At 46.5% G+C, this 27107-nt stretch overlaps 1 protein-coding gene across 3 annotated transcripts in view; it reads left to right on the top strand.

Moving 5' to 3' along the window:
* The window catches only part of SLC23A2 (solute carrier family 23 member 2), a 136689-nt gene that overhangs the window by 104780 nt on the left and 4802 nt on the right, over nucleotides 1-27107 (top strand). For all 3 annotated transcript variants that reach the window (XM_027766473.1, XM_027766475.1, XM_027766474.1), the window contains exons 7-15: nucleotides 495-565; nucleotides 2899-3080; nucleotides 8427-8547; nucleotides 9296-9452; nucleotides 13053-13200; nucleotides 14546-14651; nucleotides 20337-20466; nucleotides 22359-22496; nucleotides 26805-26900. In XM_027766473.1, coding sequence (XP_027622274.1) covers nucleotides 495-565; nucleotides 2899-3080; nucleotides 8427-8547; nucleotides 9296-9452; nucleotides 13053-13200; nucleotides 14546-14651; nucleotides 20337-20466; nucleotides 22359-22496; nucleotides 26805-26900 — 1149 coding nt within the window. The remainder of the gene's footprint in view (nucleotides 1-494; nucleotides 566-2898; nucleotides 3081-8426; nucleotides 8548-9295; nucleotides 9453-13052; nucleotides 13201-14545; nucleotides 14652-20336; nucleotides 20467-22358; nucleotides 22497-26804; nucleotides 26901-27107) is intronic.

Below are 27107 nucleotides of genomic sequence, written 5' to 3'. Positions count from 1 at the left end.
CTGTGGTACTCTCAAAACACAGTTCCATTTTGAGGTTCTAGGAGCAGAGTTTTCCAGCCTTCTTTTCCTTCTTTGCTCCTGGAAATTACCTTGTGGCCATTGATTGGATTTAGGGACCAGAAAGGGCCCTCTTTTATCTAGGTTTTTAAAACCTCAGTCCAGCAACCTTGCCATTGGGCATTTTAGTTAGCGGCTTGCAAAGGTTTTTTTTTTTTTTTTTGGCATGAGGCTGGTACTAGTCACGTGTTAGCACTTTAGACAGCCTTTGACAAGTTGGGGAGCTCTCAGTCGATGAAGACATTTGGTTAAATTAAGTTGGGGAATCCACCTTTCAGTATGATAAGCCGTACTGTTGGATGTTGAATTTTAGGGTTGGGTGTTGACACACATATATACTTAAGACAGGGAGACAATTCTTCTTAAAGGGTGAAATGGGTCCTGTGAAACATCAGTGTCACTCCAAGAAAAACTTTGTTTCTGTTTTTGTTTTCAAGATGTTTCAGTGGCCAATGGGACAGCAGAGCTGCTGCACACGGAGCACATCTGGTACCCCCGGATCCGGGAGGTGAGACCCTCATTGGCTCATGGCTTCTTTGTGTTTCAGCTTTGGAGATGGTTGTGTCCAAGAAATTGCCATTCCTGGGACCAACAGTTGGCATAATGGCTTTATCACTGGACTCTCATGTAGTTGACCACGGTTCTAGTCCCGGACCCAGTGGCTTAAACTCACACTAGGCGCGTGTGTGTGCGTGCCCAGGATCCCGAGAGGAGAATGGATTGCAGCGTGGCCATCCCCCCGGGGGTTGATTTCTCGCTTTCTGTCTCTCTGTCTCTCTGGCGAGCATACATGCCCTATAACAAAAAAAACTTCTCCCCCCCCAAAAAAAAGAGAGATAGAGAGAGAAAAAAAAAGAAACTGCTGTTCCTTTTACTCAGCCCTTTTCTTCTATGACTACAGCAACATTTATCCCTATTGTTAAAACCAAATTTAGTTAACACCACTCCAAAATGCAGCAGGTAGCAATGCTTCCTGCAACCAGGCAGTGTTGTTTCTTTCCTCCTGCAGACCTACAGGCCTGTCCACTCAGAGCAGACCGCTGAGGCTGTGGCTCACCACAGGCTAAAGGTTTTTTTTTTTTTTTTTGGCATGAGGCTGGTACTAGTCACGTGTTAGCACTTTAGACAGCCTTTGACAAGTTGGGGAGCTCTCAGTCGATGAAGACATTTGGTTAAATTAAGTTGGGGAATCCACCTTTCAGTATGATAAGCCGTACTGTTGGATGTTGAATTTTAGGGTTGGGTGTTGACACACATATATACTTAAGACAGGGAGACAATTCTTCTTAAAGGGTGAAATGGGTCCTGTGAAACATCAGTGTCACTCCAAGAAAAACTTTGTTTCTGTTTTTGTTTTCAAGATGTTTCAGTGGCCAATGGGACAGCAGAGCTGCTGCACACGGAGCACATCTGGTACCCCCGGATCCGGGAGGTGAGACCCTCATTGGCTCATGGCTTCTTTGTGTTTCAGCTTTGGAGATGGTTGTGTCCAAGAAATTGCCATTCCTGGGACCAACAGTTGGCATAATGGCTTTATCACTGGACTCTCATGTAGTTGACCACGGTTCTAGTCCCGGACCCAGTGGCTTAAACTCACACTAGGCGCGTGTGTGTGCGTGCCCAGGATCCCGAGAGGAGAATGGATTGCAGCGTGGCCATCCCCCCGGGGGTTGATTTCTCGCTTTCTGTCTCTCTGTCTCTCTGGCGAGCATACATGCCCTATAACAAAAAAAACTTCTCCCCCCCCAAAAAAAAGAGAGATAGAGAGAGAAAAAAAAAGAAACTGCTGTTCCTTTTACTCAGCCCTTTTCTTCTATGACTACAGCAACATTTATCCCTATTGTTAAAACCAAATTTAGTTAACACCACTCCAAAATGCAGCAGGTAGCAATGCTTCCTGCAACCAGGCAGTGTTGTTTCTTTCCTCCTGCAGACCTACAGGCCTGTCCACTCAGAGCAGACCGCTGAGGCTGTGGCTCACCACAGGGACCCAAGGGGCTTGTGGCAGACAGCAAAATTGTTCATTCCGGCCTCAGGGTTTGCCTGTATTTGAGAAAGAACTAAAGATACTTGTCTGCAGACTGCACTTGAACAGAACAGTAGGTGGTAGTCCCCAGACAGGAAGGAGCGGCCGACAGCTTATTCATGTCTTCCCAAACCTATGAGGTCACTCATGATCTGTTCTGAATTAGCACGGATCTGGCCTTTCTGCACAATAGAAATACCCCTTTAGAATTTTCATGAATTACACTATCATTTGCTTTTTAGTTTTGCCAGAAGCCATGTTCACTGGAGAGAGAGAGAAAATACCTCCTATGGGATACGGTTCCCTTCTCCATCACGCCCATCCTGTTGGGATTTGGAGCACACACCCAGCATGTTTTTCCAAGCCACCGGGTCCAGGGCTGGAATCATGTGGCTGGCATCTGGGACCCAGCTGCCCTAAACACCAATAACACTACCTTTAAATGTCCTGTAGGACTCTGTCCTTCAAGACACCGTCTTCGTGCTGTAATGTTTCTTTAAGGCTGGTTTTGAAATGTGTGTAACAGGCAATTATAAATTCCATCTGTACCATTTATCAGTGGAAGAGGCAGGCTTGGTGTTCAGTGCCCATTTCTGTGATACTCTTGCATGAATGATGTCCTACTTAAGTCTGCTTCTGTGCCAGTTAACTGCCACTGACATTTCTGGTAGGGTCCCAGGGGATATTCCAGCTGTGTCGTGCTGTTACGTAGTAACCGTTGCCTTGTAGAATTACCCCTTGTGGTTGCTGATGACATTCATAGTGTCTGACATGCAGGCAACTCCCTCTCAAGGCTGTACCATCTCTTGTTGCAGATCCAGGGTGCCATCATCATGTCCTCCCTGATCGAAGTGGTCATTGGCCTCCTGGGCCTGCCTGGGGCTCTGCTGCAGTACATCGGGCCCCTGACCATTACGCCCACCGTGGCCCTCATCGGCCTCTCTGGTTTCCAGGCAGCAGGAGAGAGAGCGGGGAAGCACTGGGGCATTGCCATGCTGTAAGTGTTCTGGAACCCCTTGAGGGTGGACAGTGAAGCCTCCCCTCCCCCTACCACTATGGGACAACCTTTTGGAATGTTTGGGACATTCACATAGACTTTACAGATTAAACATAACAATAGTCTGACAGTTTAAACTTTGTTCATTTTATGCTAGGGACTAGTTGGAGGGTTTTTTAGACCCAGCGGTTAGAAAGTGACATACAGTCAAGCTGTTCCAAAGACAGACTTGGCAGTGGCTGTGATGTGTAGAGGAAGGGTTGGAAGGCTTTAAACCTTGCTAATGACTAGAGGGAGTTCTTGACTTTGGAGGTCATGCCAAGTTTCATGTGCATGAGTCGAAATCTCAAGGAGCCAAATCCTTTAGATGAGACTCGGAAATGCTTCCAGACTGGCAGGAGACAGAGATGCTTGCAGGAGGGTCTGCTGGCATTATGGTGACATGGTTTCCCAGGCCAAGCAGAGCTCTGTAGTCCCATGGGGAAGCTGAGGCTCTCTAGGCCTTGCTAGGAAAGATCCTCCCTCCCTTCCTGCCCTTTAAAGGCTGTGGCACTGCGTTGCTGTCCTCCTGACTCCAGCTGGTACTGCAGGCATACACGGCTGCACTTGGCTCTTTCTTTTGAAAACAGCATTTTGCTGTGCTGCCCAGGCCAGCCTCAAGCTTGTGATCCTCCTGCCTCAGCCTCCCTGAGTCCCTGGGGTTATAGGAGCACAGCCCAATGCTAGCCTTTAGGTTGGACTGGAAATGGAGCCCAGGCCTCCTGTAGTCCCAGCTTGTGGAACGCAGCGTCTTAGCAGTGCACACTATCAAAGGTAGGCCAGGAAGATCTTTCTTAAAACAGATATTGAATAGAAAAAGATGGGAAGATTTTTAGATTGAAATGCATATCAAAAATCATTGAAGCTAAATTAAAGATGAATCTCGGAAAATATTTACAATAACTAACAAAAGCTAATGTACCTAATTCATAGAAAGTTTCACTAATTTATTTAAGAGTCTGAGAATCCCAGGGGAGTCATGGATGAGGGGTATAATATGAGCAGCTGTTCAACAGAAATGGAAAGACAGATAGCTAATTAATGAGTAAAAGATTTACTCTCCCTAGCTATCAAAATGTGTGTCATCCACACCACAGCTGTCAGAAGTGGAGTGGATCAGGTCATACAAACATGTCTTCCTAAGTTACTGTGAGAGAGTTCAGAGATAGATTCCCAGGGGAGAGTCATTATAATATGTAAGTGCGTGATAGAACCTGTATTTTTCATGAGAAAATTGGTATTTACTTATGGAAAACTTCAAGCCTATGCAGAGTAGGGAGAGTAATATAATGACCCCCATGTACCACTGTCAAATGTTCGAGAGCATATATCCCCCCCTCTTTCCCAGCCCCTGCCATTTCCTTTAAATTCTGATCATTTGAAATTGAGTTCCCACCCACTGACCCCATCTCTCAAATAAAAAGCCCAGAATCTTCCCATGGTTGTTAGGTAATAAAAATTCAGTGTTTATCTTTCCTTATCTTTTATGTATTAAATATAAACATGTGAAAATACAGTTTTAGCATCATATTACTTTGTAATTTATTTTTCACCCCAACAATTTGCTGGGCTCTCCTTTGTAAGACAGTATATTTAGATTGATCCTGTTCTTGGTAGAGCTGCACAATGTTAAATAGTGTGCATGGTCTGTAATTTATTCAGCCATTCTCCAACTGATACTCTTGCCTGTTGTTTTAAATATTTGCTGTTGTTGCAAACCATGCTGAAATATGTATCCTCATGCATAGAGAATGAATGTTCAAAGTAAGTGGTGATGCAATATTTTGAAATTGATGTAATTGGTAGGGATTTAAAAGTGAAATAAGAGCCCTTGTTGCAGTGAGTATTAAGTGGTCATTCTTGGCCTCTCCAGGTGGGATTGTAAAGTTGTTTATGTCGCTTTCTGTGTAAGAACATGGGAATTATTAGAGAAGATGTGGTCCAGCCATAAAGTGGGATTCTAAGCTACTACTGGGGCTCTGAGACGGTCCTGCATCTGTTGAGGTAGAAGAAGAATGTTCTTGGCACTAATAGGTGCTAGAAACTGTCAGGAAGCAGTGTGTCAGCTGTAATCCCAGGTGGGGTTAGATAGTGATCTCTGTATCCCAAGGATAAGGTGACAGTAATCAGTCTGTCTTCCTTTGACCCTGGTGCCCAGCACCCAAGTGAATGTCCAGGGAAAGTGAAAGAAAGGTCAACAGAGATGCAAAGTGTGAACAAGAGGTGGAAAGCACTGGGTGTAATAGGTAGAACCACAGCCTGAGGGTCTGGGATTGGAGCCATCATCTCTTTTCTGTTGAGTACAACCGTGTCTACGTAGGCACATCTCCTCTGGGCCTGTCTGTCATGTGGGTGCTGGTCCCGCCTGCCCCACCAGTGTGTTTGAAGATAAAAATAAGTTAGTAGTAGGGCCCAGCTGTGGTGGCACATGCTGCTAATACACTGTGCACCACGCAGAAGGTTGGAACCATGCGGGAGGCCCAGCTTCCATTCCTAGTCTGATCTAAAGGCTGGATTGACATGGTGGCTTGTGCCTATAATCCCAGAGGCTCAGAAGGCCACGGCAGGGACATTAAAAACTTGAGGCTGACCTGGGTAACACAGTGGATAAGATCTTGTCTAAAGAAAAGCCAGGCGTAGTGGCATGCCTGCAATCTCAGCTGGGAGACTGAAGCAAGAGGATTGCGATAGTGAGACTTTAAGAAATGAATAAGCAGATCAAACAAACTAGAAGCAGGTAACGTTTTAGAATGGGAGGACAGCGTAGTGGTCTTCATCTGCCTAATCTGCTCACCTAATTTGAGTGGCCAGAGTTAGACCTGGGGTCCGGGTGTCCCTGCCTGCTTTTCAACTGCTTTGAAGAGCACCACATTGCAGATGAGTGTTTCCTAAACAGTAACAATAATAACAGATCTGTCACTTTTGGGATTTCATATTGTTTGAAACAAATAAGTAGCTTTTTTTTTTCTCAGACATATAAGTTTTGTGGGTCTAAGTTTAAAATACGCAATTTTGGTATCCTTCATTGTGATGTTGTTTTTTGTTAAACTTCACCATCCCGGAGGAATTCGAGTAACTGAAGCATCGTGTGTGGTTTCAACCTTGAGGGGTACGGGTAGAGGCCCCCGTGGCTCTCCAGGTCCCCAAAACACCCAGACAGGCAGGTGGAGCAGCACAGGTCTTTGCCTTCAGCCAGGCCCCAAGCCCCCTTGACCATCAATGGGGCTGATAATTCCGTCTCAACAGCTGGAACCTCGCCTAGGGATAACTAAGCTTGGCTTTGACTAAGAACCCTCTCTGCCTTCCAGCTCTCTCTCAGGTTGTAAGTGATAGAACAAATGTGCATTGCAGGTCAGATACATCTCGGGTGATTAGAGACCTTGTTGGCGACTCTTATTTTTTCAGAGATGAGTCCATCCACCCAGGGGGGGATGGGACGTGGTCTCATACCTGCCAGCCACGTGGAGCACCAGACTTGAGCGGGTGCCAAGGTCCAGCTGTAGGGAGGTCCCTACCTTCGCTGGCTCCTGTGGTCCTCGGCAGCTCATCAGGAATGTGACGCTCTAGGGACAAGGACCTCTGGCGCCGCCATTGTGGCCAGTGTGGGAGTAGTGAAGCATAGAAATGGGTCTCTGGCCCCACCACCACACACAGACTAGAGCTGAGTGATCTTGGATTGCTGACTTTGTCTCTAAAAAGGGGTGGTCATCGAAGCCACCCCATAAGGCTGAGCTGGTGCCTAGGAAGACCTTAGCGTCTGACATACAAAATCCTCTCAGGAATATTAGTAATACTGAATGCTGCTGTATACAGTTTACTTAAATTTTGAAATTTTACTTTTCGCGTTTTAAAAATTTGCCACGGAGTGTGTGTGCTCGCTGGAGAGAGAAAGTGAGAGAGAGGGAAGGAAAAAGAGAGAAACTGAGAAAAGCATCCCTCAGGGATATGACCATGTCACAGTCCCTTCTCTTCCATTCTCTTCTTGGGATTTTGGCACTCACGTCTGGTGTTTTTTTCAAGTTGCCAGATCTGGGACTCAAACCACGCAGTTGACCATGTGAGATCCAGCCATTTTAACCATCATACCACCTGGCTGGCCCACATTTTGCTTTTCAAAAATAATTAAGTATGCTCATTGTAAATAAAGCAGAAAATATATAAAAGTAGGAAAAAGGCCCACAAATCATATCACGACATGAAGCCAACTGTTTTGGCCCAATCTGTTGCTTAATAGCTGAGTATCTGTGGGCCAGCAGGTGGCATGGTGGATAAGGAGCTGGATTCTTATATGGCCGACCGTGATTTGCAGTCCAGACCTGGTGGTTTGACAGTCACACTGTGTGTGTGTGTGCATGCATGCCCCAAATCCCGAGGGGTGAATGGAGGAGAAGGGATTACAGTGTGGTTGTCCCTCCTGAGGGGTGATTTCTCACTTTTCCTCTCACCGTCTCTGTCTCTCTCCTCTCACTTTTGCACGTGAACACCCCTGTGGAAAAAACCTTAAAAAAAAAAAAAAAAAAAAAACTGAATACTTGAGACTGGGTAATTTATATAAAATAAATAAATAAAAATAGAGGGTTATTTAGCCAGTGGTTTTGGAGATTCAGGGTCAAGGGGCTGCACTGGTGTGGGTGTTTTTGTGGGTGAGGACCACGCAGCGTCCTGAGGCAGCTCAGAGCATCACGCCTAGAAGATGCTCTGTGCTTGTCTCATTTCCTCTCCTGTAAACCCACCAGGAGTCAGCCATGGGGACCCCACCCTAACGACCTGGTCCTAATAGCCTTTTCAACAGCACAGTCAGATTAAGTTTTCACCCTCTTAATCCTGTCACAGCAGAAACCATACCTGAACACGTGAACTTTGGAGAGACACATTCAACCCATAGCATCAACCCTATGAGCGTTTCGGATCTCGTCCTTACCTGTTAGTGCATAGGTGCATGCGCACAAAGTAGCTTCCTGGTTTTTTAGTTCATTTATAGTTGTAATTATACTGTATTGGCAGCTGTTCCCCTTAGGTAGTATGAGCTTTTCCTATCGTGTGCTTGTTCTTCTGGTTTTCTTATTCTATTTTGGAAAATTGAGCCAAAGCATTTGCATTGCAATTTTATTTCAGTCTCAAGAAATGCGAGGTAAGTGAGTTATACCTTCCCTAAACAGTATTTCCGAATAGTAGGGAGAGGATTGAGCATCTTTCTAGGTAAGTCAATTTGCACACATAGTTCATTTTGCCATTGAAGCTTTGAATGTTATTGTAAAACACAGACATAACAGCCTTTAATCTAGTTTATTTTCTTTCTCTCCGCAGGACAATTTTTCTAGTATTGCTATTTTCTCAATATGCCAGGAATGTTAAATTTCCTCTCCCAATTTACAAGTCCAAGAAAGGGTGGACTGCATACAAGTTACAGCTTTTCAAAATGTTCCCTGTGAGTAGTGACTTCCGTTTTTCCTGACCCTGTTGCGTTTGGTTCGTGTGTAAAATGTTTATGTGAAAGACTGTTGGGCAGATTCTCCTGTGTCTGTGTGGTGACATGTGGGTACATTAGTAAATGGCTACTTGCGTCATCATGGACTTAGAGTTCGGAAGCAGTGAAGGGTTCTAATTCTGAATTTGGAGCACATTTCTCCTCTCCTCCCACCTTTTTTCCCCCAAGTTATGTATTCAGTGAGTAAAAGAGACACCCTCAGTCGTGGGTACTCACGTGCCCAGTGTACTCAGGGAGGTCTCTGGATCTAAACCGTCAACCTTCCCGTGTCAGTCTGCCTCACAGAGCATCACATTTTACCGCTGCTTCACGGTCCGGCCTCCAAGAGCACATCCTTTGAGCGCTGCTGGAGTGGGAGGGTGGACATTGTTCTTGGGACCGAGTGCAGCGTGACTTCACGTGATTTCTGCAGGCACAGTGCTCATTTTCATTGGGTCATTGGGATAGTCATGATGTATTTTTTCTGTTTTTCTATGTGAAAATGATCATGACTTTTCCAACAACCCAGTATTTTATTGACCAGGCCTCAGAAGGATGAACCTATAAAATTACCTGTGAGAAACTGCTCACTCTCTCAGTACTGACAACGCAGGACATGGGCTCTGGTGTTCAGCCAGTAGGAAGGTGCATGCTTTGCCAACGACCACTAGCTCGGTTGGCCTGACAGCTTTTCCCTTGACCACTTCAGATAATCCTGGCCATCCTCGTGTCCTGGCTGCTCTGCTTCATCTTCACAGTGACAGACGTCTTCCCTCCCGACAGCACAAAGTACGGCTTCTATGCACGCACGGACGCCAGGCAGGGTGTGCTTCTGGTAGCCCCATGGTTTAAAGTTCCTTATCCGTGTAAGTATTCTGTCGACCAGTGGAGTCAAGAACCCCAGCTCAGAGGGGCCGGAAGTTAGCAGAAGGCTCTGCAGCATGAAAGGTCCCCTGTGTACACAAATGTCTTGACGTGCTGGTCAGTGAGGATAAGACAGTAGAAAAGGGAGGCCCTGTCCCCAGACGGCCATTGTTAGCACACAGGCTAAACAGCTCTCTTCTCAGATGAACTAATTGGCTCTTTGACTTGGCCAGGATGAAATCCTGAAGCAGGGGTCTCTTGCCAGATTTGTGTTCCCATGGCCAGGAGCTGAGAGGGCCGCAGCTCAGGAAGGCAAGCCCGGAGCTCCTTGGTGCCAGAGCCGCCCCATGGAAAGGCTTGAGGAGGAGGGGCCTGGAGATTAGCGAGCAAACTGCTGAAGCATGATGGAATTTGTATAATCTTTTAATGGGTGGCCCTAATCGGTTTAATTTGGTCACAGCCGTAGAGGTAAACAGATAATTCACAAATGGCCGGAAGCAGCCTTAAGTTATAATTTGAGGGTTGGGTAACTATGGGGAAATAACAGCCCCCAGCTGAGGTGTCACCTGGATTTGCATGGAAAACTTCTAGGTCTCAACCCCCAAAGTGGCTTTTATAGAACCAGCGGTTGTTCCAGGCCTCTTTGTTTCTATAGCGAAGGCTTCCCAGAATTGGGGGTTTTTATTAGAATCAAAGCCTGTGCTTACTCAGGCGGATTCAATTTATCCCCCCATTTATCCGTCTTATATTTTATTTCGTAATGACAAGGAGAAGAGGCAAGAAAGCCAAAATATTGAGATTGGACCTCAGAAGACTGCTCTAAGCATGTCAAATGGGGATGTTGGCAGTCATTCTTTTTGTTCTTGATCCATTTATTAAAGCATTAAAAAAAAAGTAAAGTCTTTCTAAAATAACATTCTCTTCAGATCACATTGACCAAGTGTGTATTTATGCATACCTATACCTATCCTTTTTCCGGAAGAGAATGTACATGGTGCCTAAACATACCTATAATCTGAGATTACAGGAGAGTAAAATCATGTGGTGAGGCAGACAGAGCATGTATGGGGCAGCAGGTCAGGGGGTGTCCCCAGAGCAGCCGTAGCATGGTCCTCTGTGTCTGTACAGGTGGCTTCCAAAGTGAGCACCGTTAGGGACATGGGTGGGCTATTGAGGAGAAGCAGCTGTTTGTTTTTTTTTTTCTGTTTGTTTGATTTGCTTTGACCAGAGGGGTTTCCCCTGGGGGACTCAGGGCCCCCATGCCCGAGGAGGCCTAACTCAGTGCACAGGGCACTTGACGTAATGGCAGCGAGGAGTGTGGCAGGCTCCTTGTTCCAGCCCTTGACTACTGAGAGCTGGTGTCTTACCAAAACACCACTAGATAAAAAGCCCAGAGATGTAGTCTTGAGTATTCTTTGTCAATTTGGCTTAATCCAGAGACAGGTTTTCAAATGCTTAGAGTGGCGGTTCCCAGCCTTCAGTGTGCTAAGAATTACCTGGATTGACTGTTAATATAAAGATGTCTGTTCCAAAGTGTCAACAGTGCCAAGGCCAAGAAACCCTGTTGTAAAATAACAGAATAAATTAAAGGTTCTAGTTGAAAGGAGGGATAAAATCACAGGTTTGAGACAGAAGGCTGGAAGCCAGCAAGGCTTTTAAAATGAATATATCTGAAGGAAAAGGATTAAAATAAGCGCTCCCCTTCAAAGTCAGAACTCTAAAATGAAACCACAATGCAACAGTAATAACAAGGTAATCATAGGAAAAGCAAAATGTTGCTTGGCGAAGAAGGCCTCTAAAAGAAAAATCTATAGAATACCAACTCGGAGATGAGGTGTTGACCAAGCCTGTTGCTGGGCAGCAGAGAACGTGCTGAACCCCTGGGGTGGACCTGTGGCCCCCACGCCTCTCACTAAGGCTGCCTCTGTGTCTGCTGCCCCCAGGTGGGAGCAGCCCTGTGTACAAACACGCTGAGGCGTACCCTACACATCTTACTGTCAGCCTTCTCTGCCACCCCTGTGCATGCTCCCTTACCGATGACACAAAGGCCAAGTGCCCTAGGTGGTGGTCCAGCCCTTCCTAGACATGCCTTCCCCTGTGCTGCATGACCCCTTGTGCTGAGTACCAGCCGGTCCCTGTGCTTCAGGCCCTCCTCATCCTTCAGGGGAACCTGCACTTCCTCCTCTCCCTCTGGTCTCTCCCTGGACAGGGACTGGCACCGCCCGCTCCAGACTTCCTTCCTTATATCGTGAACCAGCACGGCTTGCCCTCATTTGTTCCCACATCCTTCAGAGTATCCCGTTCCTTGAGCTACAATGTGGGCTCCTGCACAAGAGATCACGTTTTATCCATCTTTCTCTTTCCACGGTGCTTTATACTTAGTGGGTGTATTCGAACTAGGGTTCAAGGGAAGAAGAGCTAGCTAATTTATCAAAGGAGTCTTTATTCTAACAGTGAAAGAGGCTCATGCTGTTTTTCTCAAATAAGATCTATGGCTCTCAGTGTCCAAAGAGAGACACAGCTGACCCTTGAACAGCACTGGGGTTAGGGACACTGACTCCTACTCATTGAAAATCCAAGTGTAACTTTTGACTTCCCTAAAACTTAGGTACTTAGCTACTAATAGTCTGTTGACGACAGGAAGCTTTTCCAATAACATGAGCAGTTGATTCATGTATGTTTTGTGTATTATAGGTATTACACACTGTATTCTTACAATAATGCGAACTAGACAAAAAGAAATGTTACGAAGAAAATCATAAGAAAGGAAATACTTTTATGATACCGTACTGTATTTTCTAATATATTTATTGGATGAAAATTCATATTATAAGTGGACCTGTTCAGGTCACACCTATGTTGGTCAAAGGGCAGTTGTATCTTTATGGAAAAATATCTAATGAAGGATGAAATATATCCAGATATTCAAACTACAGCAGGCCTTGTCTTTATTTTCTTAAGTGAAATATTTAATGGGCCAGCCTCAGACGTCTCAGATCACTCGTGCATCCAGGGTGCGAGAGGAAGCCCCAGGGTGCAGACCTGTGACCTTCCTGTGGGTTGAGCACTGCAGCGTGGCCTTACTGCCATACCACTGTCTGGTCCCCAGTTTTTTCTTTCAAATATAGACATGGAGCGTTATGGCTGTCTTCGTCTTACTCAGTAACTGCTCCTGGGCATCTGGTGCACTGATCATTACAATTTAAAAATAAACAGTTTTGGGCCAGCCAGTGGCATGGCGATCAAGGTGGCTGGGTCTCACATGGCTGACTATGCGGTTCAAGTCTCAGACTTGGCACTAAGCATGTGTGCCCAAAATCCTGAAAGGAGGGAGGAGACGAGAAGGGATTATGTTTTGACCGTCTCCCATGGGAGGTGGTGCTTTCTCACTTTCCCTCTCTCTCCTGTTCTCTCTCTCTTTCTGGTAAGTGTATGCACTCTCTGGCAGATTTTAAAAATAAAAATTAAATGAACCATTTTCATGACCTTCAAAAGGCGAGTGGATCTTACAGTCCTCTGAGGCTCTAAATGGCAGGAGGTCCTGATAATTTTGCCTGCCCCTCTGGGAAAGTGAAGCTGTCACGGTTGTTTTCCTCCCACAGTTCAGTGGGGCCTGCCCACGGTGTCCGCGGCCGGCGTCATTGGCATGCTCAGCGCAGTGGTTGCCAGCATCATCGAGTCCATCGGTGACTACTATGCCTGTGCCAGGCTGTCCTGTGCCCCACCACCTCCCATCCATGCCATCAACAGGTACGTTCGAGAGAGTTCTTCACTGGGCCCAGTGCCTGGGTGCTGTGTGCTTCGGCTTAGATGACCTTGGAGGAGAGGCCTAGAGTCTCAGTGTGAAGGCAGCCCAGCAGCAGGACTGTTCACGGGCAGTTTGTCTGCACAAACCACTGCCCTCTTCTGCTCTCATTTTTGTCACTTGTAACACCAAACAGAGTTCCAGCCCTTCCTCACTCACAGTGACTACCAAAGAAGGCACCTTTATGCGACCACTGTGGGTTTTAAACTAAACAAGTGCCAGCCGTTGCCCTGTTCTTTCCTTGGCTTTGTGTCATCTTGATCTATGGGTCTGCTTTGATACTCTGTGGTCCTATTTTCCTAACTGTTTTTTTCCTGCCATGTAAATGTTAGATTCTCTGGAGCAAAATAGATTTTTCACCATTTCCAGGTGATTTTTCCTGCATTCCCCTGTTCAGTCTTGGCTGCCACAGTTAGACAGGTGAGGACACTTCTCTGTTGTATCTGTGACTGCCTTGGGTCTCAGATAGGTGCCTTCCAGTTGTGCTTAAGTGTAGGCTCTGGGAATCTAGTAACAGTTACAATGAATAGAAACAGGGATAGGAAAGGCAGGAATTAAGGACATCTGCAGGATCTAGAGGATTCTGAGCTGTGGAGTTTACACTCTCAAACACTTGGTTTTTAGCTTCTGAAAGTTGAACCCTAAGGAGGCCGCAGACAAAAGAACGTAGCCCCATCACTGCCACCTTCCCAGCAGGCTGCTGCCTCTCCCTTAAGGCTTGTGCATTTCAAGATCGATGAGCTTGTTCTTGGCATGTTTCACATTGGTTATTTGGGGGGGATGGGGTGGTGGATGCAGTCCTAGTTTTTACATTATTCTCTAATGGAGCTGTTACATGTGATTGAGTTTATTTATATACCAATTCTTTATAATGTTTAGAAAATTACAAAACCTTTCCCAATGAAACTAGATTTTAGTCATAAAGGATCAATTTAACATGTTTTATTTCAACAAATAGCTTATGTTTGCCTTGATCTCAACAGATGGTTTTATTTTCTGGCTAAAATCCTTTCTTTTCATTTGGAATGATTTTAAAACACCTGTGTCTGATGTGTGATTTAGAGAGGTGCTTCTCTAAACTGCAGGAAAAATGGAGGATCCTACGAAGATGTAGGTTCTGCTTCAGCAGGGCCGGGGATAGGGCCTGAGATTCTGCATTTCTAACTTCCCTTCTCAGGGGTCGTGGAAGCTGCGGGTCTGTGGACTGCACTTCTGGGTTGCCAACAGCCCATTTCAGAGCGTTTCCCAATTGAATGAATGTTGCTCTTTTTCCCGTTCCTTTACTTTTAGAGGGATCTTCGTGGAGGGCCTCTCCTGTGTTCTCGATGGCGTATTTGGCACTGGAAATGGCTCTACTTCATCCAGCCCCAACATTGGCGTTTTGGGAATTACAAAGGTACACACTTTTTTTCCTGATTAAATGGTTGGGCCTCTAAGCAGTCATTCATTGCATTGGTCTGACCACTGCAAGTTCCAGAAGGAAGGTCCTCAGATTCTGAAGTCACCACTCCCTTTCCCCAAATCCTTTTTTTCTTGATGAGTTTTGGGATGCTCTTCCCTTGCCTTACATCTTCATTAAGTTCCAACCCTGTGCCAGGCTGTTACTGTTGTTGGAGCTGGTGATATGACAGTGAAGAAAACAGTGGAGTTTGCATTCTAGCTAGGGGAGACAATCAGTCGATAGTAAGCATAAGTCAGTCCTGCAGTAGGTCAGCCAGTGCTGAGTACTGCGGGAAAGTGGGCAGAGGGTGATTACGTGTAAGGTAGGGTGGTCAGGTCAGGCCTGCCCCATTGTGTAGGTGACAGAGGGAAGGAGCCTCTAGATGACCTGGGGAAGAGCATTCCAGGCAGGGATGTAGCCCATGCAGGGTCACAGGGGCAGAGAGAGGAGGGAGCAGGGTAAGGGAGGGCAGAGAGTGAGAGCCAGTCCCATATGCCTGTAGGCTGCCAGACCCTGAGTGGAAGGGGGTGCTTCAGGGAGCAGCTGGGTCTGATGCTTTTTAAGAATCACTTTGATGACTGTAATGGGGGAGGAGCCAGAACGGGACACCAGTTGGGAAGTGTCACTAGTTTGAGATGAGAGATGGTGCCATTTGCTACAGAAAAAAACTACCTTACACTAAAGAATTAGCACAGTTTCCACCCTCCACAGCAGAGTCCCCTTTCGGGTAGCACGTGAGGTGAAGTCCAGTGATAAAGCAAGTCAGTGAGTTGCTCAGGTTGAAGCAGAGCCTGGGTGCAGAGTCTGGCCCACTTGCCTCTCCTCCCCACCTCACACAGTCACATCAAATGGTACCACCTCACCCCAAAATCGAAAGTCTGAAGAAGGAGCTGACTCCCAAGCCCTTCAACTTGGCTACCAGCAAATAAACTTATATTCCACTTGCCTTGGGCCAAAGAGTGCCATCTGCCCGGGTGCCGAGTAACACAGTTGTGCAACTGGAAACTCAGTACTGGTTCACCGTCCTTGATGGCTCGCAGGAGTCAATGTAGGGGTGCATCCAGAAGCCTTCTAGAACTGTTTGACCTCAGTAAAATTAGAGAAGGGGTGGAATTTCAGAAAAATTCTCCCTCCACCTCCGTGTAAGATTTTTTAACCAGATAAAAAGAACCCAGTTTGATTAGTCTTGATTACAAATCCGGGTAAGAGGGAGCGGTCCATGCATGCACATGCATGCCCGGCTTGGCTTGTTGGTTGTTTTTTCCCTAAGGTGGTAGGGCCAGCCAGAGCTCAGCTTCAGGTGTGCGGAGACCCCACCTGCTACCTGTACCCCTGGCACATGGCGTGTGAGGAAGGAAAGGACTCCTGCCAGGCACTTCTTGCAGGTCATGCCTGGTGAGAAGCAGTTGCCAAGGCTGGAGAACGAAGGCCAATTCCAAGGTGCAGAACAGGGCACAAGCCTGCTGGCCTTTAACCCGTGCACTGCCATGAGCATGTAGGCATAAAACAGGTTCCAAGTAAGGTCATCGTAAGTGGTTGTGGATAAGCCAACTTTCCTTTAAAAAATACATCTGTCAAGTACTTAACCAAGGTCATCAAAGGGAGTAAGCTCCATAAAGTTCCCACTAGTTGCGGGGTGTGGGGGGAGGTTAGGGGGAATAATTGTCTTTATTAAAATGTTGATAGTGCCAGCTTATCTGAAAAGACACCCTGTGAACTTGTTTATATGTTCATTGATCTTCCTGCTAGGTTCCTTTGGACCTAGCCAGGGGAACCAATTCTTCAAAGTAAAGGCCCATCAAGTCAAGGGCCCAGTGTTAGCCTTGGAATGCAGATTTGCATCACCTGGAATCACAAGACTTGATTCCACAGAAAGAGTGCAACAGCTGTCTGGGAGTGGGGGAGTGGACTACAGCAGAATTTCTCTGTGGGCTGAGCTATGTGGCTGATGGGAAAACCCCTGGTTAGGAGAAGGAGGGCACGAGTTATTGGCCATATGCTGCCCTGGTCCATCTGAAAGACTCGGGACCAGTCACTCTCCTGAGTAGAACTCAGCACTTAGGATCTAGGCCATCTGATACGGTGCTGAGTAGCCATACGTGGCTGTGTAAGTTTTGATATGTTAACTTGAAAAGTACAGGGGGCAGCTGATGGCATGCTGGTTAAGGTGACTGGATCTCACGTGGCCAACTGGGCAGGCAGGTCCAGGAGCTGGCAGCTTGAATAACACGTTGAACATGTGTACATGTGTGCCCAGAATCTCAAGAGGAAAGGGGACTTGGAGTGGCCATCCCCCCTGGGGAGTGAGCTCTCACTTTCCCTCCTCTTCTCCAGCTGTCTCTCTCTGGTGAGCACTTGTGCCCTATAGGACCACTTCATTTCCCCAGTGGCACCAGCTCAGTACTGACATGTGGCTTACTCACATCTGGCAGTGGACAGGACAGATAAAAGAACATTTCCATTATCGTAGAAAGTTCTATTTGACAGTTCTGATCAAAGCCATTGTACCCAATTGTCAGGGCATGTAAAAAGAGCATGACTTGTATTCTTCTATGGAATCTGTCTCCATATATGGTACCCCTAATATTTGCTGTTCTTTACCCAGTGATTGCATTTTCTGTATGTGAAATTTCTAACCAGTTTCATCAAGAGTTGGGGTTGGATTCCAGACAAGTGTGGGACTTCTCTGCTGAGTGTATGCAGTCCTGCAAGGAGGAAGGCATGGCAGGGTGGGGAGGTGGCTGCTTTTTTCTGGCCCTGGCTCCTTCACCTTCTCGCAACATAACCAAGGGCAAGTCACATTGCCCCTTCTAGTCTCCATGCCCTTGTCTATAAAGGTGGCTTGCAAGGTGTTGGAATTAACCATGTGATGTAAAGCACCTAGCAAAGAGTCCCAGTGTGTAGCATGTCCACAGTAAGCTGTAGGTTGTAGCCCCTGGTTTATTAGAAGGACAGAATACTGCCTCCCTCCATGTAATATCTCTTTGGTGGTATCCAGGTTATTTTCCTTGGCTGCATTCTATACTATTGAAGACTTTTCAATGGTCTTAGAGGCAGAGTCCAGGAAGGAGCTCAAAAAGGGGACACACAGAGGGTCCAGGGAATGTCCAGGGAATGGGCAGCGTGAGAAGAGACACTAAGATCCTGTGTAAGTCCTGGGATGGAGGGGCAGGGGTTTAAAGCTGTCTCTCTGGAGTGTAGGATGAAGCATATACTAGACACTCGACTATTATTTGTTGAGCACAAGAATGGCTTAGTTGCTGCCCTTTTTTGATAGGATCAAAGGTAGATCAGACTTCCATGCATGATTTTGATGGAAGATTTAATATCTTGGGCATCCTGGGGCCAACCTGGCCCCTCCCTCTCCCACCTGGCAGGGCTGCCGACCCTGCGAGGAGTCTTCACACAGGTGGGTCCCTTGGTCTGGATGCTCTTTCTCCAGTGAACTCCTACTCATCCCTCAAGACACCATTTCCAGCAACCCTCCCTAACTATACATTTTCTCTTCCCTGTTGCTGGGCTTCCAACACCAGGACAGTGCATTGGTATAATGACGTGATCACAAGCTTATGACTTATTCATCATTATGTCCACCTTATCTTATATAACAAGTGCAGGTCACATAGTAGGTCCTCAAAATTGTTTGATAAAAAATGAGCCATCTGTAAACAGGAGGCTTCCTTATCGTGCAGTAGCAGCTATGCCAGGTCATTTTTGCTTGGTCTTTTCCACTGTTCTTTGTGTGTGCGGAGTGACTGGGTTGGGACAGTGGCAGCTGGACACAGTATCAGCTGAAGAGCCCTCTCTGCATGCGTATGGTAATAGGTTAGGCTGTGGTGTTTAACTGCGTGGCCCTCAGGCCCTTGGCATGCTGTTCGAAGCTGTGAACTAGCAACGCTCAACAGGAGTGTGGTAGTGTTGAAGTGTCCCACGCGCACACTGTTCCCCTGTCACCACCGGCCACATTAAGCGCTTGAAATGTGGCCAGTGCAAACCTGGAACTGTGTTTTAAACTTCACTTCATTTTAATTAATTTCAAGTCAAGTAACCATCATCTCCTCCCTCACTGTAAATTATGCATAGAGCCCTGTATACTTGAAGCGTTTCTGGAACCACCTTTTCCCAGCTCACGGCCTCAGGGATTTTTGCAGGAAGAGGCAGCACAGAGTAGGAGCCAACAGTGCAGGATTGTTGAACCAGATGCCGGTTCTGTCTCCTAATATCTGGGTGGCTGTAGGCTACACGGAAGATCTAGAAGGCCGAGGTCAGGTTTAGCAGATGAGACCATGAGGGAGATTTCATACATAGTGCTGCAGAAGCCCAAAGTAAACCAAGTCTTGGAATCAAGAAAGGATTTCCAGAGAAAGTAACATTTGGGCAGTGGGTTTTTTTTTCGTTTCTTTGTTTTTTGTTTTTTGGGGGAGAGGTTTTTGCTATGGGGCACGTGTGCTCACCAGAAAGACAGAGAGAGACAGAAGGTAGGAAATCACCCCCCCGGGGGGGATGGTCACGCCACAATCCCTTCTCCATTCTCCTCTCAGGATCTTGGGCATGCACGCACGCACAAACCCCTGGCATGAGTTTAAGCCACTGGGTCCAGGACTCGAACTGCGGTCGACTACATGGGAGTCTAGTGACATAGCCATTACGTCAACTGCTGGTCCCACATTTGGGCAGTGTTTTAAAAGATGTGTCTGAGATTTAGCCAGGAGGGACTGTGGGGAACCACTGACAGGCCTGGACATAGCTGGCACGTTTAAGCAACAGGCAGTAAGCTCCTAGCAAGACATGCAGGGGCACCAGAGCAAGGGCCAGCAAGAGTGGCTTCACTGGGAAGAATCTGAGAAGTAGGTTTTATTTCGGAGCACCAGAGGGTTTAAGCAGGAACTGCCTGACCTCCCCACATCAGTGTGTTAGGAAGGTCACGCCAGGGCAGTGTAGAGGACAGGTGGGTGGAGAAAGAGCCAGAGGCAGCAAGCCCAGGTGGGAGGAGGCTGTGAGGCTCAGAGCTCTCCAGGGACTATTAACTATTTTATGTAAGTCTCATTTAATCCTCAAAGCAAAACCAGAAGGTTTATTCATCAGAGAGATGAGGAGCCTGAGGCCGCAAGAGGCTAACAACTGTCCAGACATGCAGTCAGGTGGAGGGCAGACCAGCCTGCATGGGGCTTGGGAACTCCATGCTTTGCCTCTACACGGTTTCTCAGGCAAGACATGAGGAGAGAAGCTTCCAGAAGTGTTTGAGGGCTGCAGGGAAGATGGAGTTGAGGTTGAGTGCTCCCAGATAGGTTGCCTTGATGAAGGGTAGTGCTAGAACCCAGAGGAGAAGCAGGAGCAAACTCTGTTTAGGACTTGAACCCAGAGTGGCGTCAGCCAGAGCATGGAGAAGCAAAGGCCGATCCCGGAGCCACCCACAGTCCAGGCAAGAGAGGAGGAGAGAGGAGTGAGGGAAGGCCATGGCAGTCTCTCCTCTGGGAGCTTTTCAGTCATCTATGGTAATTGTGTATTGAGAGCAATCCCTGTTCACAAACTTTGACAGAAGAATCTAGGTTTCGTCCGAGGATCTGTCATGTTCGCCCTGGGCCCCAGGAGGCCTGGCTAGAGGACAGCAGGTGAGTCTCCACCTCTGTGTGTCCACAGGTTGGCAGCCGCCGGGTGATCCAGTATGGCGCGGCCCTCATGCTTGCCCTGGGCATGATCGGGAAGTTCAGCGCCCTCTTCGCCTCCCTTCCAGACCCTGTGCTCGGAGCCCTCTTCTGCACGCTCTTCGGTAAAATTCCACTGCTTCGCTAGCCTCTTATCTCACAGGATCCTTTCTTTTCTTTCTTTCTTTTTTTATTTTTTTTTTTAAATTAAAGTTTTTGCCATAGGGTTTATGTGCTCACCAGAGAACAGATACAGAGAGGGAAAGTGAGAAATCACTCACACACACACACACACACACACACACACACCCAGGGAGGATGGCCATGCCACAGTCTTCTCCATATTTCCCTTGGGATCTTGGGCATGCATGCACACATGCCTTGTGTGATTTTCAAGTCACTGAGTCCAGGACTTGAACTGCAGTTGGCCATGTGGGAATCCATTTACCTTAACCAACATGCCACCTGCTGGCCTTCAGGTTCCTTTCTTTATGTTCACTAATATTTAACAGGATCACAGGCTTTTTGCAGACTCCCTTCTGCCCCGACCCGCGGGACAGTCAAACAGGTTCCTTGGGGGAGGGAGTGAGAGATGGGACAAACACACGCATACACAATACGAGGTGCTGATCAAGTCATCTTCTTCCATCTACTTCCATTTATTGAGGAGAAATGGCGAGTTATATACAGCTGGTGGGAACCAATTGGTTGCCCGAAATGCAAATGAGATAGAACAGCATGAACCAATCATTGATGTGGGTGGATCTCTCCCGTTGCCAAGAAACCCAACCACTTCCGGGGAGAACATTTGGTCACATGATTTCTGAGAAATGATTTGCTCAGTGAGGAAGTGAAGCCTAATGGTTTCCAAGATAGTGGATAGCTCAAGATGGCTTCTGTACGCAGTGCTCGCCACACCCTTCAGTAAGATTAAAGGCAGCAATAAATGTTTATGTATCCATTTATCAAAAAGAATAGCTTATTTAATTCTATTTATCATTGTTATTATTTTTTTTTTTTTAATTTGACCAGAGAGAGACACACAGAGAGTGGGAAAGGGAGAAAGCAAGCTGCTAGGTTTGGGACACTACCTGTGCTCAGCCATGTGGGAGTCCAGCACCTTAACCACCATGCCACTTGCCAGCCTCTAAATTTTTATTTTAGAGTACAGAAGGAGGGACCAGCAGATGGCATAATGTTTGCGTGGCTGGACTCCCACATGGCCAACTGTGGTTGAGTCCCAGACCCAGTGATTTGAAAGTCATGCCAGGTGCTTTGTGTGTGTGTGCCTAAGATCCTGTGAGGAGAACGGAGGAGAAGGGATTGCAGCAATGCCATCCCCCAGGGATGATTTCTCGCTTTCCTTCTCACTGTCTCTCTCTCTCTCTGGGGAGCACACATACCTTAAGGCAAAAGCCCCTAAAAATAAATTAAAAAAAAATAAATAAAATACGGAAGGATATGTTTTCAAAAATAAAAACCCACTTCATTTTCTGAGTTGAACTTCTATTAAAGAATCAGCAAAAAGAATAATTATGCTGCAAAACGTAAGATTAAGTCTAGTTTGTTTGATTAATGTTTCTAACTGATTTAGCTAAAAGTTAAATTCCCACTGAATGGGCCATTTAAACAGACCATTTTTACATGAGGACTCAGGATTCCATCTTTGCACCTGTCAGTTGGAGTAATCGGAGACATGTGCTGGTATTTCAGTGGTTTTCTCTATCAAGTATTTGCGTAGAGGGGGAATTCATGCCAGTTTTCTACTTGACCTAAAGAAAGTGCAGTGTCACATCAGTGCCCCTCTGTACACCCAAATAGTGCTTAGACTCAGAAAGCAGGCTGGTACATGCAGAGACCCTCACCTCCCCGCTTCCTGCACTGAGCCGGTCTCCCAGTTTGTTTCTGATGGGCAGAGAACTGGCACCAGGGGTTCTGCCTTGAATGGAACTGCTGCAAGGAACCTGTCGTCCATGCTGCTGGTGATAACATAACGGTCTGCCGTTTTTCTCTCCAGGAATGATCACGGCTGTTGGCCTCTCGAACCTGCAGTTCATCGATTTAAACTCGTCCCGGAACCTCTTTGTGCTTGGATTTTCAATCTTCTTTGGGCTCGTCCTTCCAAGTTACCTTAGACAGAATCCTCTTGTTACAGGTACGGAAATGGGCCTAGAACCTTGGGGGAGTTGGGACCATTTCACACCCAGCCCTTCACCAGGCAGCGAGGACTTTGGAACTTTGACATCTGCATCTCTTTTCAACCTAGTGCACTTCCCAGCAGTTTAACATAAGCCGACATTGCGTATCAGTGATGAGGATGTTAAGATCGCTCTCTCTCTTTTTTTTAATTTTAAACCAAACTCTTTCTCTTTTCCTTTTTTTTTTTTTTTTAGAGATTATTTTATTTTATTTTTTTGCTATAGGGTGTGTGTGCTCTCCAGACAGAGAGACAGAAAGCGAGAAATCACCTCCCAGGGGGGATGGCCACGCCACAATCCCTTCTCCTCCATTCTCCTCTCGGGATCTTGGGCACGCACACGCGCCCGGCGTGAGTTTTTAAGCCACCGGGTCCAGGACGCGAACCGCAGTCGACTACATGGGAGTCCAGCGACATAACCATTACACTAACTGCTGGTCCCAAACCAAACTCTCTCTTTAGAGAGTATGCCTCTGGAAAATCTTTTGACTTCTCCAACTAATGTTGTATTAAGATATGTAATTTCTTTTCTTCTTCTTTTTTTTGGGGGGGGGGAGGTTTTTGCTGTAGGGCGTGTGTACTTGCCAGATAGAGAGCGAGAGAGAAAGAAAGTGAGAAATCACCCCCCAGCCCCGGGGAGATGGTCACACTACAATCTCTTCTCCTCCATTCTCCTCTAGGGATTTTGGGCACGCACGCACACGCGCCCAGCGTGAGTTTTAAGCCACCGGGTCCAGGACGCGAACTGCGTTCGACTACATGGGAGTCCAGTGACATAACCATTACACTAACTGCTGGTCCCAAGAGGGACCATTTATAAAACAGCTTTCGCTACTGATATTAACAGCAAACCCAGAATTGAGGACCCTTTTTTGCCGGCAAAATTTACATAAAATTAACCTTTTAAAAAGGTTTTTGCCATAGAGTACCTGTGCTTACCGAGAGACATAGACACTGAGAAGGAAAGTGAGAAATCCCTCTCTTCGGGAGAGGACGGCCCTTATCCTCCATCCTTCCTGGGAGGTGCGTGTGTTCGTTGGAGAGACAGAGAGACAGAAAGTAAGAAATCACCCCCCAGGGGGGCTGGCCTTGCCATAGTCCCTTCTCCTCCATTCTTCTCTTGGGATTTTGGACATGCACACACACACACACACACACACACACACACACACATGCAGTTGGTGTGAGTTTTAAGCTGCCAGATCCAGGACTTGAACCACAGTCGACTATATGGAAGTCCAGCAATGTAACCATTACACCATCTGCCTCTCCCCCTCTTGGGATTTTGAGCATGCATGCATGCCTAGCATGAGTTTCAAGCTGACTCAAAGCATGGTTGATCATGTGGAGGCCAGTGTGCCCCAGCCACCATGCCATCTGCTGGGCCCTCAGATGATCCATTTTTAGGTAAATAGTTCGGTGACATTCACAGTGTTATCCAGCTACCACTTCTATCCGTTTCCAAAACATTTTCATCACCTCAAGGCAAAACTGCATGCTCATTAAGCAGTCAGGAGCCATGCTCTGTCTCTTTCCCCAGCCCTTGACAATCTCCAGTTTGCTTTCTGTTCCTAAGATTCTTATGTTCTAGACATTTCCCAGAGATGGGATCATACAATAGCGACCCTTCGTGTCTGGCTTCTCTTGCTTAGCATGATGTTTTAGAGCTCCTTCCATGTTGTAGCATGTAATCTGAGACATTTAGTTTTATGACTCAGTATGTACCACCATGTGTGCATCCCGTATTTTGTTTACCCACTCATTGACAGGCAGTTGAGTCATCTCTACCTTTTGGCTATTGTGAATATTGGTGTACAAGTACATGGCAGTTATGTTCTGTAAAGATGCCATAGTCAGGGACCAGCAGTTAGCTTAATGGCTATGTCTCTGAACTCCCATGTAGCCAACCGCGGCTCGAGTCCTGGACCTGGTGGCTTAAACTCACGCCAGTGTGTGCATGTTGTGCCCAAGATCCCGAGAGGAGAATAGAGTAGAAGGGATTGCGGCACAGCCATCCCCCCTGGAGGGTGATTTCTCGCTTTCTATCTCTCTGTCTCTCTGTGTCTTTCTGGCAAGTGCACGTGCCCTATAGCAAAAAACCTCCCCATAAATGAATGAATGAATGAATGAATGAATGAATGAATAAGTAAATATGCCATAGTCAGAAAATACCAAACCACGGTTCCTGGGGTAAAGTCAGCCGATCATACTGTAACTCTCGCCTGAACATGTCTCATTTAGCATCTTCCACAGCCTTCCTGCGCTTAGGGACACAGACAGTACTTAAGCACAACGCCGTGTAGTCATTTTAAATAGTGGAGTGGCCAGGGCCAGCAGGTGGCATGGTGATTAAAGGCTGGACTCCCACATGACTGACCACGGTTCGAGTCCCACACCTGGTGGCTTGCTTTTTCACTTTCTCTCTCTCTCTCTCTCTGTTTCACTCTGGTCAAATTAAATACAATAATAATGACAAATACATTAAAGGAAATATATATTTTAAAGTGGAATTGTCAATTAAAAGCACAAAATGTGACACACCTGTGCTGAGTAGACTGTATAAAGCAAAGATCCCCAACCCCCAGGCCATGGACCAGTACTGGTCCTTATTGTTATAATATAATACTGATGATAAAGTAAACAATAAATGTAGTGCACTTCATCCTGAAACCATCCTCCGCTCCAGTCCATGGGATAATTACCTTCCATGAAACTGGTCCCCAGTGCCAAAAAGTTTGGGGACCGCTGGTGTAAAGGATGTTTGTGTACAGTGTGGGAACTAGGACAAGAGGCGAGGGTCGCCTCTCTGACCTCGGCGGAGGCATGTGTCAGGCAATCAGATTTTCCCCTACTCTGTACATACCCGTGAGGGATGTGAGCATGGCCAGTGTTGGGTGTGGATTTCACAACTAGATTCTAGTGTACGGGTGGATTCACAAGTACAGAGTCCTCAACTAATGAGCACGGGTTGTATTTGATCACCTGTTTTCAGTTTTTATGAGCAAAGACCCAGAAGTGGAGTGGCTGGGGCATGTTGTAATTCCTCGCCTAACTTTGTGAGGAACTGTCTAACTGTTTTCCACGGTGGCCACTCTGTACTGAGGTTCCCACCTCCCACATCCTTACTGACACTTGCTGCTTTCTGCTGGGAGCATTCTATTTTCAATACAGAAGTGTATGAACTTCCTAATCATGAGATTCTTTGTGCCTTTTACATTTTAATTTATCAAATTCATGGGAAAACATCTTTATAAATCCAATTGCTCCTGATTAGAAACAGCAAAGCACTAATTATAAACCGGGACACTGATACCCTTGTTGGATTGCAGCTCCCGCAAGTACTTTTGTTGTTTTATTACCCACATCATAAGTTTTCCAATCTTACAACAGCCATATTTTACTTTGAATTCTTTTTTTTTTTAATCTGCAGATAATAACCCCCAGTGGTTTCATAGTTCATTATGGGATGAACAATCCACTAGATTCTTTATTTGTTACTGTTAGGAATTTTCCTTATGATGTAGGTATCTTTGGGCCATTGTTGAAATTATTGGGTTGTCAGAAGTCATGATGTATTTTTGCATAGAAAAACAAAAGAAGTATGTCATGACTTTTCTGACAGCCCAATATTTATAGGACCAGCTGGTGGCGTGGTGGTTACAGCAGTTAGATCCCACATGGCTGACTGCATGGTTCAAGTCCTGGACCCTGTGGCTTGATAACCGTGCTGGGCATGTATGCATGCGAACCTCAATCCCAAGAGAAGAATGGAAGAGAAGGGATTAGGGCATGGCCATCCTCTCTGGGGAGTGATTTCTTACTTTCTCTCTCTCTCTCTACCCCCCTCTCCTGTCTCTGGTGAGCTCCTGTATCCCATAGCCATTAAGAAAAAGAAAAAGGGAGGGGTGCTGGACTCCTACATGACCAATGACGGTTCGAGTCCTGGACCTGGCAACTTACTTTCTCACTTTCTCTCTCTCACTCACTGATTCTGTCCCTCTCTGGTCAAATTAAAATAAATAAATAAATAAAGTTGAATAAAGTAATTCTTTAAAAAAAAAGAAAGAAGAAAAAGAGAGCAATTATAACAGTTTAAAGCATTCTGGCAGAAATGTGTCTTCCCGTGTGCGACTGGGCAAGCCACACATTTACTCCCTGTAACGGTCTAGGGATGGGTGCCAGGCCCGCTCCTCGCTCCTTTCTGAGTCAAGGGCAGGCCCATCTTGGCAATGGCCACAGCCTCTTACACCTCTCTTCTGTTTCCAGGGATAACAGGAATCGACCAGGTGTTGAACGTCCTTCTCACAACTGCTATGTTTGTCGGAGGCTGTGTGGCTTTTATTTTGGACAACACCATCCCAGGTGTGTGGTATATATCAACCACATGTGTTAAATGTCCGAGCTTCCCCCACCCCCGCAAATAAAACTGGGAAGGAAAAAAGGATAAATTGGTTAAAACGATCCCCTAAAATGGCACTCCTAACCTCCATGTGTGGTGCTGGCGTTTTGCTAGTTAAACTGACTAATTTCGATTCTCCGCCTGAACGACTATTAACAGTCACAACGTGA

The sequence above is a fragment of the Tupaia chinensis genome, unplaced genomic scaffold (assembly GCF_000334495.1).
Source record: "Tupaia chinensis unplaced genomic scaffold, TupChi_1.0 Scaffold143574_1, whole genome shotgun sequence".
Classification (NCBI taxonomy): Eukaryota; Metazoa; Chordata; class Mammalia; order Scandentia; family Tupaiidae; genus Tupaia; species Tupaia belangeri.
The sequence above is the reverse complement of the archived record's forward strand: the minus strand, read 5'-3'. Positions and strand labels throughout refer to the sequence as shown.